This window comes from Zeus faber (assembly GCF_960531495.2).
Source record: "Zeus faber genome assembly, chromosome: 11".
Taxonomy (NCBI): Eukaryota; Metazoa; Chordata; class Actinopteri; order Zeiformes; family Zeidae; genus Zeus; species Zeus faber.
In genome coordinates, this window is record NC_137205.1 from 29,690,860 (window position 1) to 29,708,940 (window position 18,081).

The window sequence follows — 18,081 nt, forward strand, 5'->3', positions numbered from 1 at the left end:
CAACAACAACAACCAATAAAAATCCTTTTTAGAACGGCAAGAGCGCGGGAGTGCGCGTCCGACAGGGAAAGCAGGGAAAGCAATTTGAGAGGTGTCGTGGTTTGAGCGGTGAGGCAGCGGTGAGGCAGCGGCCAGGGAGCGTTGCTTGTCACTCAAGCACCTCGCGACCCCAGATACTTTCACTTCAATCCGTCACGAGGTTCAGTATTGGCCCGACGGCGGGAAAGGGAAAATGAGCTTATCTTTTGAAGCACAGCCTGGAGGCAGGTATTTCTAAGCGCCTTGGTGAGGAGCTTATAATGTGCACTACGTCGGACGTGTTTTAATGCGTTAGCACCTGGAAAAATAATGAACTCAACACGGGCAGCTTCTCAGCCCATGCACGTCCAACACAAAATTTTATAATGTTATTTAAAAAAAAAACACATGGAGGTGAGAATTCATTAAATGTGTTTTTCTATTGAACTAAAGCCGGTGGAATAGTGGTAATCTTTGCATTAAAAAAAAAAAAAAAAGCCCCCACCTCAAACCAGCACCTCCTCATTGCGGTCCACGGACTGACCTGATCTCCGCCATGCAGGCCACCATCACGGCCACGGCGAGGCCGTGCGCCAGCGCCGGCTGCAGCCGCCCCGCCGCCTCCAGGTTCTCGATGACCGAGACGCACCCGACGAAGACGAAGAAGGCCGTGCCCACCAGCTCGGCCAGGCACGGCTGCACGAACCTCTCGAAGCCGTTGGGCCCCGCCGCCGGCTCCTTGGCGCCCGGGGACACCAGGGACCTCTCTACTTCGCTCATATCCAGCTTCTTCTCGTCCATGGCGGCGTCGGGGGGGGGGCGTCGCGATCGAGGAGGCTGCGGTGCGGTTATGCCGGCGACGGCTGGAAGCGCGTTCAAATATCCCCCGCCCGTCGCTTGAACTTTGGAAAAGTTGGTGGGGCCGTAATCTGGAGGCAGGGCCCCGAGATAGTGTTGCTCCACTGACTCGCCATTGACTCGCTGACTCAAGGTTTTTTTGTTTTTTTTCGGTTTGTTTTTCAATTACTTCACCTTAGATTAGCCATCACCTGCCCTCTCGTCCACATTAGTAACCGGGTTCGAGCGATGAACCCAGACACCTGCTTAGGGTTATAAACCGTGATTTAAACGCTTTTGCTTATTTCCAAACACCTACGGAAAAGTAATAATTGACTTTGAGGTTAGATAACCACATTTTTTTTTTTGTGGAGGGGCAAATAAGGATATGACCCAAAACTCAAAAAAAGGATTAATTGGAAATGTGATTCAGTTTAAATGGACCTTCTGAATTGCTGAGGCGGAAAACCGTGCAAAGTCCATCCACCGCCCGTTCACTTTCATTCATTTGACTTTTTATTTCGCTTCCGCAACGAAGCCCGGAGGCTTCTATTTGGTTGGATTCTACAGAAATGAGCGGAGGGACCTGCCCTCATTTTGCAAATGGTCACCTGGTTCCAGCATCAGGACTCACGGGAACTAAAAGACAATTTTCCACCTTCTTCCAAATTCAGAGGCAGTACCAGGGACATGGAGGATCGCAAGAACGAGGCTTTGGATGTTCGGGCTCCAACTAAAATGTGCTGACCCCGTCAGGGTCGCCAGGGGCCAGAGTCTATCTACGCGCGGACGTAATTAGGGGAGTAAGACTGAAATTCAGGCCGGCTCCTCGCAGGGTTTCCACTCTGGTCCCTGCGGGCGATAAGGTCTCCAGCCAGGCCGACCCGCATGTGGCGGGAGGCGCGTGGAAACCGGAGCACCCGGTCGGGGAACGTGGAAAAAAAACCCCTCTTTTATTTTCCACTTCTCCGTGCTCTGCGACCGCTGGCGGCGTCCGCACGCCGACATTCCCAAACGCTCGGGCCGTTCGGACAGCAAAGCAATAAAGGCGCGGACATCAGAGGCAGATAAGAGCGTTTAGGAAATTCTCCAGGGTTGACCCTGCACGCCTTCCCTAATATTAATTAGCAAACAGGTCACAGCCAAGTCACCTTTGTCCGCACATGACAGCAGATTCTACTCATTCAGTGTTGATCTGCCGGAGCCTAATCACACATTCCATGTGGAACAAGTTTGTTGGGGATTCGACGCGTTTTAAATAGCCCCGAAACGTTTTCATTACGATGATCGTGACGTTGAAGTGGAAGGGACGCCGTTCCTCTTTTTCCATGGAAGGGACACTTACCCTCCCTGTTTTATGTTTTCCATTGATAATACACGGCTTTCATATGCTTCCACTCAATACGCCCCTTTAAATAATGGAGATTATTGAGGAAAGATTTGAGGAAATCGTCTCAAAACAAGTCGACTCGTGTTAAAAGGAAGACAGTCCGGCCTTTTCGGTGGAGTGCTTTACAATATCTAGTGTCTATGTAACGTAAGTATAGTTGTAAAATACATGAAACTCACCAAGTACCCAAGATCAGGTTCCATGTGACGGTGTGCATATATAATCAGTATATTGTTCCAATCATTTATATTGATCGATCACGAGGTAGATGTGTTTATAATCCGTGCCTATATGTTAAATGATGTGCACATGTTTGGTGCATGTTCTGTGCTTATTTGTCAGAATGATCACACAGTTAAGGTTTCGAAATCACACATCGCTCCGGTGAAAATCTGAAATACAGATCAACTGTCTGGACGGTCGTCAACGCAGATAATAGCGTGAGGACCTTTCCTGATAAATGTATGTAATAATAACACATCTCCGCCTTATCTCTTTGTTATTCAATCCCTGAACTTGAGCGGTTCAACAAAAGGAACAAACAAAGAAAAAAAATCTTTTAATATCATTGTAAAAAAAGTTTATTTAAAAGTGAAATATCAATAAACATGGAACAAACGGTGTCATCCTGAGGAAAGCGAAACAAACGACATCGTCACCGGACAAATCAGTGATAAATATACTGCAAAGGGTATGAATGCATAATTACAAACAACCTGCCAGACATTCAACATAACAGTGTTTGGGCTTCGTGGCTTTGAAAGTGTGAATGCAGCAGCGCTGGAGTCATCGCAGCAGGACTCGGACCTTCCTGTCCCCGAGCAGCAGCCTGAGAGGAGGCCATTAAAAACATGTTAGTTTCCACGTTCCCGCCGTGCCAAATAAAACAGCGCCGGGCGGGAGGCGGTGCCCCCGCAGGAAGTGGCTGTCATTTCGGGAACATGCGGCAGCCCCCACCGCAGAGCCGCCGTGGGAGCGGCAGGAGGCCGTTGGCGGCGGCGTGGAACACGTGGCACGGAGCGGCTGGATTGAAGTTCGCCGTCCCTGAGTCCCCGAGTCCCTGAGTCCCCGAGTCCCTGAGTCCCCGAGTCCCAGAGTCCCCGGGTCCCATAGTCCCCGGGTCCCCTCGTCATCATAAGAATAATCCCTTCTTCAAAGGGTTTTGACAAATAACACATGAGTCACATTTTGCTGACACCCTCCCCTCTCAACTCCTCCGTACGTTTTGGGAGGACTTGCCTCTTGTTTGCTCCGGCACCACGGCCCCGCCTTCACCCGCTCTGAACTGGGATATTTAAAGGAGGTTCTGCGAGGAGGGGAGTCGGGTTCGTTTCGATCTAGAAGGATGTTTACACCCCTTATGCTCCCAAACTTTTATTTTTTACGGCAAGGCCCCATTAGGGCTCTGAGCTCTGTCTGGGGACCCCACACAGGCAATACAAATACAAGATTTATCTTAAATGATGTCCATATATACTCAACAAATTGAGCAAAAATCGAAAAAACGTCCAAAAATGATTTTTCCCTCGAGCCCCGGGGGGCCACACACCCCAGTTTGGGAACCCCTGCTTTGGAGGACATTTTGATACAGAGGGCAGCGGGTTCATGTTGGACTGTCCTGTCCTCGCCCTGTCAGAACACATGACTGACTTGGTTCTCTGCAAAAAGGCTAAAGAGCAGCATTAAGGCGCGGTGCTTTAGAAAAGTACCTTTTTATTACACCACCCGACACCCGAAAGATTTAATGGATTGGTGCTAAAAACGAGCAATCTAAATCTACCATAAAACTCATCACTGATGGAGAGCAGATAGTAGCCGTGGAGATTTTACCTTATAAAAAGCTGCATTTAAGATATTTTAACACAAACGTACCTTATGAGGCTGCCAGTGAGCACAGCCCCGGCCATGGGTCCAACCCAGTAGATCCAGTGGTAGCTCCAGTATCCGGCCACCACCGCTGGGCCAAAAGCCCGGGCGGGGTTCATGCACGCCCCTGACACCGCTCCTCTGCAGAGAGCCACATGCAGCAGCTTCAGTATGTTTGAACGGAGATTCCACTTACAGTGCACAGTTTGTTTCGGTTTGGCAGCCGACAAGGTTTTGCACGCATTCTGCTTATTCTTTTGCGCTAAAATGTGGTGTATTCAGGTAGTGCAGCATCTAGAGCTAAGGCGAAGTACTATACCGTTGAGAAACCTACTCATCTTGAGTTTTAAATAATGGTAATATCACCTTTTATTTTTAAACTACTTTGTAATTGCCGCGGTACATCCAAAGAGAAACATTGGCTGAGTGTGAAGCCGCGCAACTTCCTGTTTCTAGTCTCATGCGTTGGCGCGGCTGTGGTGAAAAGAGCTGATTCGTGAAGTGCAAAACCCGAAAAGGACACGATCAAATCTTTTTCGATATGCAAGTGAGATACAAAGACCGTCTGACTGTTTAACCATGGAGGTGACATGTTTTTTTAGTGGCCTAAGGTTTGGACCGTATTCCCCGGTTAAAAGGCTGCAGCAGAGTGGTAAGTTTCTCAACAGCACAGCGGTCGTCGCCTGAACAGCTATAAATGATTGTGAACCAACATTTTGACGCGGCCCAGGTTTGGTATTTTTAAAACCCATCATTTCGCGATAATTGAAGAAAAAAAAAAATCCCTTCCCCGCCAGCCCGTGCCGGTGCAGCGTGTGGTGCATGTGGGAACCCACCCTGCCAAGATGTCGGCCGTCACAGTGAGCCCGATGCAGAGCGGCGCCAGGAGGCTGCGGGTTCGCTTGTTCACCGCTCCCATGCACACCACCATGGTGAGGAAGAGCGTCATCACCGCCTCGGCCACCGTGGCCGCGCCCATCTGGGAGTCCAGCTGCACCGTGTCGAACGCCGCTCCCGACGAGTTCAGGAAGTTTTCCACCGGAGAGATGGTCTGGAGAGAGGGAAATGTTTGACTATCTGTCCATCTATATTTTTATCTATCTATACAATCGATTGATTGATATGGATCCTTACTATTATTTTTATTTTCATCTCTCTATATACAGAATATTGATGGATGGAAAGATAGATAAATGGATAGTAAGAAAGTAGCACCCAACAAAATTCTGTTATATATACTATATTCATTAATATTACATTAATATTATTATTTATTATTATAGAAAGTAAACAAATGACGGAAAGAAAGATACTCCAATTTGAATTGACATGCATTCAAAACAATGAGGTGTGACTATTTGTTTTATAATCTAGTCTCATACAGCAGCACGTATGAGCACGTGGTGGAGATGCAATATGGACGGAGGCGTGGTACAACATTTACTATTATCTATTCTCATTGTCATCCTCAAGCTTTATCTTTACGTGCGGAGGCTTTAAGGGCTCAGTTCACGGCCCCCCCCCCCCCTCCTCACCTTGGCCAGGGCGGCTCCGATCAGCCCCCCGCAGAGCTGCACCAGGACGTAGGGCACCAGCAGGAAGACGTTCAGACCCCCGATGAGGAACACCGACACCGAGACGGCGGGGTTGAAGTGACCCCCACTGCGGGGAGGGGGAGAGGCGGGGCGAGGGTTTTTTAAAAGTCAATATTATAGTAAATATGCAAAAAGTGAAGTTTCAATTTAACACAACTCGCTTTAATGCACCGCGTGGTTTTTCCTTTCACCTTAATATTCATAATCGAATACACAGGGTTTGCATAAGAACATATTAATATTATTAGTATGAATAAAGTGTTGTCTTAATTCATCTCATCTTTAGTTGTGACTTCATTTTATCCTCACTCATATACAGTATATTGTGTTGCATGTGCACCTTTAAAGAATTACACTAAACTATGAAAACCCCAAAAAGGTCTCGAGTGCTGGAGGTTTAGAAAATGTGATTCAGAGGAGAAAAGGCATCCACGACACTCATTCATAAAACACATCAATTAAAAAGCTTTTATTTTGAAATGTCATTTCCCCAATATGATATAACCTTCAAAATAAAAGCACATTACGTATAAAAGGATACCTAAATTCTGAAAACCGACTGTATGAGCTACATTCACAATCCGTCTTTTGTTTTAACGTATAGTAACTAAAACAAGCGCATCACAGAGTCTTTATCAGCATCCTCCTGGGACCCCACCCCCAGAGGGCCCCACCTCACCTGATCTCCCCCAGCACGGCGATGACGATGCCCAGCGCAAGGCCGTGCGCCAGGGCGGGCTGCAGCCTCCCGGTGCCCTCCGTGTTCTCGATGACCGACAGGCAGCCCACGAAGATGAAGAGGCTGGAGCCCACCAGCTCGGCCAGGCACGGCTGCACGAAACCCTCGAACACGCCCGTCCACCTGCCGCCCGCCGGCCTCTTCTTGGACGGGCGGACGCCCACGTCGTCCGGGGACGCCTCGCCGGGCGCCATCTTCAGCTCCGCGTCGGGCATCTTGAGCTCAGGAGAAGCCGACTGGGTGCGTGGGCCTGGAAACCCGGCTCGTTTGGGAAATAAGAGCTCTCCGCTGATGAAGGGCGTGGGCGGAGGAGGAGATAAGAGAAGGTGGGAAGGAAGTAGGAGGACAAGTTTCAGGAGATGTGGAGGGGTGGACAGGGTGGAGAGGGAAGGTGGAGTACTTCTCAGGAAGGCTGCCTGTTCTGGGTTTCACCTGAGAACAAATATAAGTGACAGGACAGATTTTCCGAATTTCATAGTTATAAAAGAAAGTTGTTCCCTTGGTCTTAATAGTGTTTTTATAACAGAAAAAATGTACATTGCAAACAAACGTATTTAATTAGTGGAAACAACAAGTAGTTATTTACATTGTAGAATAATTATTGATTTAACCTTTATATAATCAGGAGATTAATTTAATCTCCTCTGAGATTAAACATCTATTTATCCAGGGAGACCAGGCTATTATACCAATGTAGGTCGTGTTTCTTCCAAACATTTCCCTGCTTTAAATGTTTCGCCTGAGAAGGAGTCACCTTTCTTAAAACAAATAAATAAATGATGGTTTCAAAGGACATTTTCGATTAACTGTTCCAGAATCATAAAGAGGACGGAGGGGCTGGTCGGGGCCTGGGGGAGGTTATCTTTGCAGTTTCAGGGTCTTGGGGGCATATAGAGTGATCATAAAGATAAAGGTGCGGCAGTAGAGATGGACAAGAGGCCACGGCCTCTCGCCTCTGAAGTCACGAGATGCTCATCAAATAAATAAACCTCAGATAATGGATTCATTTTTATATTGTTTTTTTTTTTTATACGGACACATTTAGCAATGAAATCATATCAACTATTTCTGTAAAAAAAAAATCACTCAACATTTCCCCGTAAAGTAGAGATGAAGGAGAGTTCAGGGAGGTAGAGTAGAGGTAAGCAGGGGCAGTCCTAGTGATTTGGAGGCCCCAGGCAGGACCAAGGTGGGGCCCTCCTCCACCTTGCAATGCGTGCATGGCTACTAAATAAATATAATTGAGCAAGAATTCTAACCGAAGGCTCTTCACTCAGTCAGAAGAGGACAATTGGACAGGATAAAGATTATAAATATATTTTATACCATTTTAAATACTACATTAAATGACTGAGGAAAAGGAGTCATCTGCTCGCTGCCTTACAGCGCTGCCGTCACAAGTTCATGTCGTGATTTTTCCGCCCATGTCCGCAAAGAGATAAGTCGTTGGATGAGGACTTGGCGGTTCGATGGCAGGCGATGTTTTGAACACCAGGGATGCTGACCAGGACGTCCGGTTCGTTGGAGCAAATGATTTGAGGAGACGATCACACTTCATGAGGCTCGGTGTCTCAGATTGTCTCCTTGTGTGGGGCCAATGTGTAATGCACTGATCCAGAAGAATCTTTACTGATCACACACACACACACACACACACACACACACACACACACACACACACACACACACACACACACGCTTGGGATGGTGCTGTTGAAATGTGGCCTCTGCATTTGACCCATCCTGGCTTCTCTTTCCTCCGGAGGGGCAGCCAGGAGCAGTGCTCAGCATTTGACAATACGCCCTGGGACCTGGTGACAAGTGTCCCCGGCCGGTCCGAGGATGTGTGCATGTTTTGGGTGGGGGTCCTTACTGATGTTAGATGGAGGAAACCCCACGTGAGACCCAAGAAGGACAGGAAAACACAGTGCACATGCATCAAATGCAAGAAATATCTTTGCAACACACACACACACACACACACACACACACACACACTGTAAAACTCTGTCCCTCACGTCTCGTGTAGACTGGAAGGAATGTGTCTTCAAGGGACTTATTTATCATCTCCATAAAACACTTTATGGAGAATTTCTCTCTCCAATTTATTCAGTTCAAAGCACTAAAGAGCGACAGTGATGAAAAGCGTGTTTCATTTTTATTTGCTTGAGATAATCATGATTCAATCCGCCCATGTCTTGATTATAATTGATTTAATAGCCGTGTGTGTGAACGGTGGCGCTCTTTGTGTTTTGGCGTTGATTTGCTTGAGTGCGGGAAGCGTGGTATCAAACCCGCGCCACGCTGCCAATCTCCAGATCAAACATTTCCTTGACGCGGCTCGCTCCACTTACCGCAATGTTTTTGTTTTCCAAAGCAGATAAAGACGGAGGGTCCCCCCCCCCCCCTCCCTTCCTCTTTCCTCCCGTGGTGCAAACCCCCCGCGGCACCTTGACCTTGGAGCAAAGACACTCGCGCAAACTCTCACTTTCAATCCGTTTTCTTTCAAATGGGATTTCCACAAAAAAAATAAAAATAAAATAAAATAAAAAAAGGGAAGAACACACCCCTGTGTTTGGGTCTCGGGCCTAAACTTGGTGAGACCCAGGTCTTTGCGACTCGAGATGATCCGAAACTACGGCAAACCGGAGCCAGAATGTCTCGGAGCTGGAAGGTCGGAGCCTTTTCCTGTGGAAAGACACATAGACCTTAATCTGAAGTGTTTGGTTCTCACTGGTTCTAATTGGAGACTTTATCGCTCGCTCCGTGACGCCAGCTTCGCCATCATCGGGCGGCATCGACATCTCGGGCGGAAGTCCTTTGTGGGCCTGATGTTAATTATTAACCAAGATAACGGTTCTCCGGCAAATCACAAGCAATGAATTCCGTGTCTGATCTCATGTGTTTACTGTGTACGAGTGGTTCTTAAAATGTTTTTTAGAATTGTACCCCCTCGATGATCTTTCTTCAGCTGGCATTGGGAGAAAAAAAAAACTAAATGGATATAAACAATGCAAATTGGATTTAAGTGTCATAAACATTAAATGTTTTGTTTTTCAACTCATGGATGGTGTTGTGTCTCAGGGCTTTTTGGATCACTGAAATCAATCTCACACACCTGTGACAATAAGTTTGCCAGGTGAGCGCAATTAAAGGAAAACTACTTCAGAAGGACGTTGCACATTATTAAACAGCCACAGGTTTCAAGCAACATGGGAAAGAAAAAGAATCTCTCTGCTGCCAAAAAGCCTCAAATAGTGCAATGCCTTGGACGAGGTATGAAAACATGAGATATTTCACAAAAACTTAAGCGTGATCGTCGTACTGTGAAGAGATTTGTGGCTGATTCAGAGCACAGACGGGTTTGTGCAGATAAATGCAGAATGAGGAAGGTTCCTGCCACAAATTCATAGGATGGAGAGAGCAGCTGCTAAAATGCCGTTACAAAGCAGCAAACAGGTATTCAAAGCTGCTGGTGCCTCTGGAGTCCAGCCAACCTCAAGGTGTAGGATCCTCCAGAGGCTTGCAGTTGTGCATAAAGCTACTATTGGGCCCCCCCTAAGCAATGCTCACAAGCAGAAAGGGTTGCAGGGGGCCCAGAAATACACGAAGACTCGTTTTCAAACAGTCTTGTTAACTGATGAGTGCCGTGCAACCCTGGATGGTACAGATGGATGGAGTAGTGGACGGTTGGTGCCTGACCACCATGTCCTAACAAGGCTGCCACGTCAGCAAGGAGGTGGCGATGTCATGTTTTGGGCCGGAATCATGGGGAGAGAGCTGCTAGGCCCCTTCAGGGCCCCTGAAGGTGTGAAAATGACCTCGGCAAAGTATATAGAGTTTGTGACTGAGCACTTTCTTCCATGATACAAAAAGAAGAACCGGGCCTTCAGTAGCAAAACCATCTTCCTGCCTGACAACGCATCATCTCATGCTGCAAAGAATACCTCTGTGTCAGTGGCTGCTATGGGCATAAAAGGAGAGAAACTCATGGTGTGGCCCCCATCCTCCCCCGACCTCCACCCTATTGAGAACCTTTGGAGCATCCTCCAGCAAAAGATCTATGAGGGTGGAGGCAGTTGGCATCAAAACAGCAGCTCTGGGAGGCTGTTCTGACGTCCTGCAAAGAAATTCAAGCAGAAACTCTCCAAACACTCACAAGTTCAATGGAGGCAAGAACAGTGAAGGTGATATGAAAGAAGGCTCCTATGTTGACATGGAACTTGGCCTGTTAAGATGTTTTTGATTGAAATAGCTTTTGATGTCAGTAAATATGACTCCTAATGCTGCACATTCAACAAATGACCATTTTCAGTTCTTTACAACCTTTAAAATGTTTTGAAACTCTGTGGTGCATAATAATATGGAACAGTGCATTTTGAGTTTTTTACTTTTGAAAAAAAATACTGTTATTATTGGGAAGTTTGTTCCATAACATTCAACTTATACCGTATGACTTGAAAATGATGCTGACTGTCATTTGCATCGACTATTTAGGAAAATAAGAGAAAAATATCATTTGCATAATAATTTGGAACGCGGTGTATGTGCATCGTATGGGCTTCTTTAAGAACATTATATAGAACATTTTATATATATATATAAAATAATATTTTTAACACATTTTCTTTTTTTTCCGGAGTACCCCCTACAGTACCCCTAGCGGTACGAGGACCCCCATTTGAAAAACACTGCTCTGGAAAGTATATTTTGGATGTTTCCTGTTTCCAGAGAAGCCTCTTGTCTCTTCCCAGTCGCCTCCGGTTGTCCTTTGACGCCGTCAAACCGGGGGTTAAGGAAGAGCAGAGCCGCTGAAGCAAATGTTTAGGCGGCACGCCTTGCTCCGCGGGGGGCGGGGGTTGTCACATGACACAGGGGCCGGGGGAGATCTTTAGACCAAACACGCCAAGCTAAGCCCACCACAAAAGTCTCCGCTCCCCGAATGGATGAGGGATTGCCCCAGCGACACGAGCAGTAATCCCACTTGATGATAGAGATAAGATAAGAGGTGAAGGCGGAGCGAGCGCTTCCATAAAACAGGTCTGTTTGACAGAGCATGTGTGGTTGGTGTGGTGAACCCTGTGACCCCTGGAGACAGAAGAGTTGTACTACTATATTATAAGATATTAGAAGGCTTGTCCGCATATTGTTCCTGTGGGAAAAACTAGGTAATTAATTTATTCATTTATTGAAATTCCCAATTTTAAAAGGGAGATTGGACTTTTCATTTTTTATTTTATTTTTTTAACTCTTCCTCATTGCACCGCAGTTAATCAGTGGGAAGGGGAGCGTTCCCCTTCGGCAGTAAAGCGTTGAGCGAGGTCGTGCTGCGAGCGTTTCCAAACGATGGGAACCGGCATTTGAATAAAGCCTGAAGGCATAAACACAGGGATTCTGCAGATCCACTGTTGATCCAAAAGCACAATATTTACCCTTTGGTCTCCTGGTTGTTCCTCCCTCTCTGTGCAAGTCAACAGTCGCTGCCGTAGCGGGACGATGCCGCTGGCATTACCGGGAAAAACAGTCATAATGAAACACAAAGCCGGAGCCTTAAAACCCAGCGTCCTTCATGGGGCCGTTTTGGCCCGTCAACCTACTGACCTTCAAAAGAACTCCACAGTGTTGCAGTTCAGGCAATATCAGAGTAAAATAGCTTACAAATGAACACAATTACCAAGCCCTTGATCCTCACCTTCCCTCTCTGGATATAAAACATATTCCAACCATTGCTTTTGCAATCACATGCAGTTTCCTGCACCACAAACTGCTTGTCATGCAACCTCTGTCATGGCTTCATTGTTCTGATGCGTAATGCAGGACAGTCACCCCGGGCCCCTTAGCTCAAATTGGATAAGCCTGAATGTTCATCTGCGCATGCGCCTTGATCTGCACGTATAGAAGTGCAGCAGAGGATATGCAATTCTATTATTATTATTATCATTTATATATTTTTTTGATGATACAAAATATTGCAAACAACATCAGAGAACATCAGCTGCAAAAGAACAGTGATAGGATTATGAAAACAACAGTATATCCAACATTAAAGGGGACCTATTATGCTTTTCTTTATTTTCTGTCATATATACAATATTACACTGTGGGATGTTCATAATAGGCGTGACCAAAGTGTCAAATAATGAGGTTAACTAACAACAAAGTAATGGCTGTGCACAAAACCCTCAGGATTCCCACCGCTCTGAACGCACCGTCTCCAAAGGTTTTTTTTCTACTCTCTGTACCAGGTGACATCAGCTGGTCACGGATCTCCTTAAATGGTCATCTGCTCCATCCCATCTGCTGTGCGTTCACCAAACAGAACCAATAAAAACAGTGTGTTTTTATTGTAGATGTGTTCATTTTATTTTATTTACTTTAATTTATGGGGGGCGGGCGCCGTTTACATGGAACTAAAAGGTGAAATAAAGTGAAATCAGTAAACGTTACGGAGTGAATACGGAACCCGGAACTTGTGCTCAAACCCCATTGACTCACAGACCTCGGGGCTCCTCCCACTTAAACAGCCCGTTTTGCCACAAGAGGAATATAGAGGCATGTTACAATGGCTAGAATGCACAATGTGAGTGGTATTTTCAGCTACTAACTTCAAAGACATGTTTCGGGGGCCTCGGAGACCATGTTATTTGTGTAAAAAGGAGCGTAACAGCTCCCCTTTAAAATAGAAGTTGGGAAAACATTAAATAGATAAAAATGTGAAAAGGAAGAAAAAGTGAATCAATTTAATACATTGGAGCAAAGCAAGATATTACTCTAGCTTTTTGGAGTCGGGCTCTTTTGAAGATATATTTATAGTAATGAAATATCTATTGCTTTTTGTCGTACTCTTCGTTAGATTGAGAGTTGAGTGAGCTATAAAAGGATGGAGAAGGGGTCGTGGATTATAAATCCTTGTTTGTGAATGAAGAATTTGAGCATCTCAAGGAAATACAGAGAGCGTGGTAAACGTGACGTCTGCGTGTTATTACACGCGGTGACCAGCAGGGGGCAGCAGAACACAGACTGAGCATGCACTGCAGGAGGCGCTCGTCATACATATTCATAGTATTGCGTGTGTGTATTTTACATGTAAACATATATAGATAAATGTTAAATGTTTATAAATGTTTTTGTTTGTATCCATTGTTTTTGTGTATATATATTTTTTATGTTTATATATATTTTTTAAAATTGTATCATTATGTTATTCCTATTGTTTTGCACGGCTTCTCTTACGTAACTGCACCGTTGTTATATGACTCATTAAAGAATCTTGAACAATCTTTTTTGAACGAGGTTAAAGATAAAAAAAAAGTCTCAACTGTTTAAATCTTCACGGAAAACCGTCAAATCAGCACGTTGGGGGACGTGGGATGGGTCTAAACGGCCTTTACTTGAATAGACGCTTTAATCACATTACAATCACGATAATAAGCTCAACATGCATTTTATGTTATTTTTCAAGTCACCCTTTCTCTTTGTTTTTTTCGGGGTGTGTGTGTGTTTTTGTTTTTCGCTCCTCGAACCGTCCGCGCTGCTTCGCTGGCTCTGGAGGTATCACATGTCACCGCGGCGGGGAAGTCGGATCACTTCCTCCTTCCTCCGGCACCGTCCGCCCGCCGCGCAGCGCTTTCACACGGGACCCGCAGGCCCCGGACCCGGGCGGTATGCGAACGGCCGAGTGGGGGGAGCCCGGGAGGACGGTCGTTGTCGGTGTCGGCGCCTTTCTCCCGCTTTGAAAGCCGCCTTTCGGACGCCTCGTAATGCCAGCGACTCGGAACCAGCGCCCCCTCCCGTGAAGCGACCCGGGCGCGGAGCGCGTCCCGAGCTGAGACCCCGCGGATCACAAGTTTTTGAAAACAAGTTTTTGAAAAAAAGTTTTTGAAAACAAGTTTTTGAAAACAAGTTTGATTTCAGACACAAAGGAACATGAAGAAACAGTTCAACCGCGTGAGGCAGCTCGCCAACCAAACCGTGGGAAGGTAGGATCTGATGCTTTATCTATTTGTTGTTGTTATTATTATTATTATTATTATTACTATTATTATTATTATTACTATAAGACAGTGGGGGAAGAAACGCTCAGACCTTTAACTGCACCAAACGTACAAATACCCCGACACGAACTCGACCACGTTGACTTTAACGCTCAAGTGAAGGGGGAAAAAAAAGCGTTTTCCGCTCAATGTGCTTTAAAGTGTCACACGTTGAGGTCCTTGTGCTGTCCAGGCGCTCTGCTGCGACAGACCATAATACTCCCCGAGGCGCTGCTCACGCGTCGGGGGAGGGTGAGTCCGCACAGGTGGAGGCGCAGTCGCCTGGGCCCCGATCTACCTGCAGGGGCCCAGGCCCTCCGTCCCCGCCGTCGGTACATGTCGATGTCGGTATGAATCCGGTTTGTTTGTCGGTTTTCCTGTCGGAGGCGCAGTAGAGTAACACGTTCGGATATTCACTGGGACGTGACGCGCCGTGGAAGCCACGCTCCAGTACCCGAACGTGTACTCGAGTACAGGTGTGGACGGAGTACTTCTACTCCCTCCCACGCCGCTCGCCCTTCTCCGGCGTTTCTTCGCCCGCGGACGTGGGCGGCTCGGGCCCCAGGTTCTGCTGCGAAGACCTGGGAACTGAGTTTGGGGTTGTTGTTTTTTTTTTTTTTTCTTTTGTTTTTTTTGTTTGTTTCCAAAACATATCGCCGATGTGTTTTCTTTATTTTTTGAATGTGAAACAACCGCGTAGGAGTAACTCTCAGTGGGGAAGGGATGGAAGGGTTTGAGGAGGTGAAGGGGTCAATGGAGTGCTCATTAAGCAATGAGTGTAACCCGAAATACATGCGGGTTATATTTAAAGTGTTTGTACACACACACACACACTCTGTCTACACAGGCAGGCATACAGTATGGAGGCAGCTAAGAGCTAATAACAAAAACTCATCATCAAAGTTCATGTATGGAAATATAATGTTATTATTATATACTTAACCCACCCGGCAGGACTGGGGCCCTCACACAGATTGTGTGAAGGCAGTAAAACCAGCAGCTTGTTTACTGATATGCATCTGTTCTGTGTACGCCGCCCCCACCCAACATTCCTCTGCTCCGCCTGTGGCACTATAGGTGTGTGTGTGTGTCAAAAAATGTTGACTTGTTACCTACCTTTTGCGACGAGGCCTTTAAATTTAAACTTTAAAAGCGAAACCTAGGAAACCGGGCAATCTGGCAGGAGTGTCGTTCTAATTTTGTTATTGCAATTATTTTTGGTGTAACAATAGCTTTTTATATTATCTTACGAGAAAAATCAAGATTGTTTCACGTCCAGCTTTAAAAAAATAAATAAATAAAAAAAAAAGGCCAAATTCCTTTTAGTAAATTGCTCCAAAGTGTGGTTGTTAAGATTTAAGGGTGGGAGTTAAGATAACCTGAATGCCGAAATGACGTTCCTGAGAGAAGCGGTCATTTAACGCCCGGGAAGAAGGAACGCAGGTGAAACATTTTGGGGATTCAGAGGTTAAATATCCGGACAAGCACCACTATTTAACTCACACCCGCAACAAATCGGACACCGTGCCCCCCGGGTGCTGCCGTCCCCGGCGGCAGCACTGGCGCTGTGGCCCGTGAAAGGGCGTCGGGGGAGTTCTGTGGAGTAAGCGTTTCCACGGGTGTTGACAGAGCAACAGCGGGGCGTCGCTGGTGGAATATGAAAAAAAAAAAAAAAAACGGGGGGAGCTCCTTTTGTTTAGCTTCACTGAGATTCCACTGCACGTTTAGAAACGGAGGCGGAACGTCCCGGTCCGCAAAGTGGAAATCCACTCCCGCTTTTTTCAGTCAGCCGTCTGCACTCGTTAATTGGCACCAACCCAGAGCCGCAGCCGGGCAGCGGAACGGGTTCAGAGCAGGAGACGAGCCAAAACATGGACAGGACTCTTACTTACTGACCCGGGATAGCTAAAACAATATAGAGGTAGATATATTGTATTGTAATATAATAGAGCAACCCAAATGTCACGGACAGACCTTCTGGTTTTGTGTGGGGGTCCATTGGTGGGACGGCCACCTCCCCGACTCCAACAGTGGGCAACATTTTACAGGATTCAGTGGAGCCAAAGAAAACAAACAGAAAATTACTTCCAAGCTATTTTTAGTGACCGATCCATTCCCTTTTGATGATTCTGGATTGAAGAAAGTCTTTAGTTTTGCCGTTTCTGCAGCATATTAACACATCTCAACCTCTGCTCACACGGAGGCTCATGCGTGCATTGCGTGCAGAGCCCGTCCGATATGTCGGTGAATTTTTGACCAAAATCGGGATCGGCAAAATTATGCAGCCGATGTGTCCCGATTTCGAAATAGGTATAATAAACAGAAAACACTGATTATTTATCCTGTACTTGTCTGTTTCACACTACTTTTAAGTTACTCACCAAAATATGCACACAAGTCCGAGGCATTATAAATATGCCTCTCCAAGCAGGAAGCCATGCTGCATTCGTGGGAAACTTGACGGACTGGTTTCATAAGTGATGATGGAATATAAATAAATACAATTTTAATTTAATATCTTTTAAATGTTTTATCTATCCAATACTTATTTGTGTGCTTGTTATTTTAATAACTTTAATAAAATAAGTTTTTCTGAGTGATTTGAAAAGTTTTGCCCTTTTTGACAATATACCGGTCAAAACATCGGTAACCGGTGGGTGGGGACTCTCCAAAATCGGGATCGGCATCGGACCAAAAAATCTGCCATCGGTCAGGCTCCGCATTTATATGAAGTAGTTGGACGATTAAGTATCCGTCTCAGTGATGAGCCAGTGGACAGACGGTGGGTTTCAGAACCGGGCTGTGCGTCCTCAGATGGCCGCCTGATTCAGGCCCCCAATAATTATAAATAACTAAACCGTCTAACTGAGGCATCTGTAAAATTATTGATAAATTATTAATCATTAAAATGACAGCATCTCAAACCGCCGACAACCTCTTGTGTTTGTCTTGGGTGCAAGACCTGCTCTGAGTGCGGGATCTGCTGGTCCTGTCCGAGCACTGCTCTGCTCAAATCAACGCTAATTCAATATTGATAGGAATGTAAAACTTGCCCATGCGGGCGTCTTTTTTTTCTTCTAGATTCTCTGATTCCAGCTTCTTAAATGTGAATATTTTCTGGTTTCCTAAGTCCTGCATGACCGTAAAACTGAATCTCTGCGGGTTGTGGACAGAACAAGACATTTGACGGCGCCGCCTGAAAAGTTCCGTCGGAAACGGCGATCGCCATTTTTCAGCGTTTTATGGCCAGAACAACTAATCGATTGATGGAGAAAGTAATCGTAAACGAAAATAATCGTTAGTTGCAGCTCTACCGTTGACGGAACCGTTGGTTCACAAGGGAAGTGACGTCAACCGCATGTCAACTTTCCGAAATTTGAACTGAAGCCGGCACAGTGCAGCCACAGGCGTTCTCTCACGGCGGTGAGGTAAGTGTGCAGGGTGGAATACCTGCCTCCTGCCTGCAGAGAGCCTTAACTGATCCCTGAGAGATGTGCGGCTCATGTTGTTGGCACGCTCTCTCTGGAAGAGGGTGTGTGTGTGTGTGTGTGTGTGTGTGTGTGTGTGTGTGTGTGTGTGTGTGTGTGTGTGTGTGTGTGTGTG

The 18,081-nt window shown here is 46.2% G+C and overlaps 3 protein-coding genes across 3 annotated transcripts in view; 1 reads left to right on the plus strand and 2 right to left on the minus strand.

Moving 5' to 3' along the window:
• aqp8b (aquaporin 8b) overlaps positions 1-819 on the minus strand; it is a gene marked incomplete at its 5' end in the record, with an annotated part of 3,030 nt that extends 2,211 nt beyond the window's left edge. The window contains one exon of the mRNA XM_080010123.1: positions 563-819. Coding sequence (XP_079866249.1) covers positions 563-819 — 257 coding nt within the window. The remainder of the gene's footprint in view (positions 1-562) is intronic.
• Positions 820-3,031: 2,212 nt separating this feature from the next.
• On the minus strand, positions 3,032-6,660 carry LOC307237412 (aquaporin-8-like; the record flags this gene model as incomplete). The annotated part of the gene is made up of 5 exons (XM_080010124.1): positions 3,032-3,074; positions 4,118-4,252; positions 4,948-5,162; positions 5,647-5,773; positions 6,386-6,660. 5 exons carry the CDS (start codon positions 6,658-6,660, stop codon positions 3,032-3,034), a joined length of 795 nt encoding a protein of 264 aa, XP_079866250.1.
• Positions 6,661-14,030: 7,370 nt separating this feature from the next.
• The window catches only part of arhgap17b (Rho GTPase activating protein 17b), a 30,033-nt gene continuing 25,982 nt past the window's right edge, over positions 14,031-18,081 (plus strand). The window contains exon 1 of the mRNA XM_088845572.1: positions 14,031-14,424. Within this exon, the coding sequence (XP_088701698.1) occupies positions 14,372-14,424 (53 nt within the window). The 5' untranslated portion in view covers positions 14,031-14,371. The remainder of the gene's footprint in view (positions 14,425-18,081) is intronic.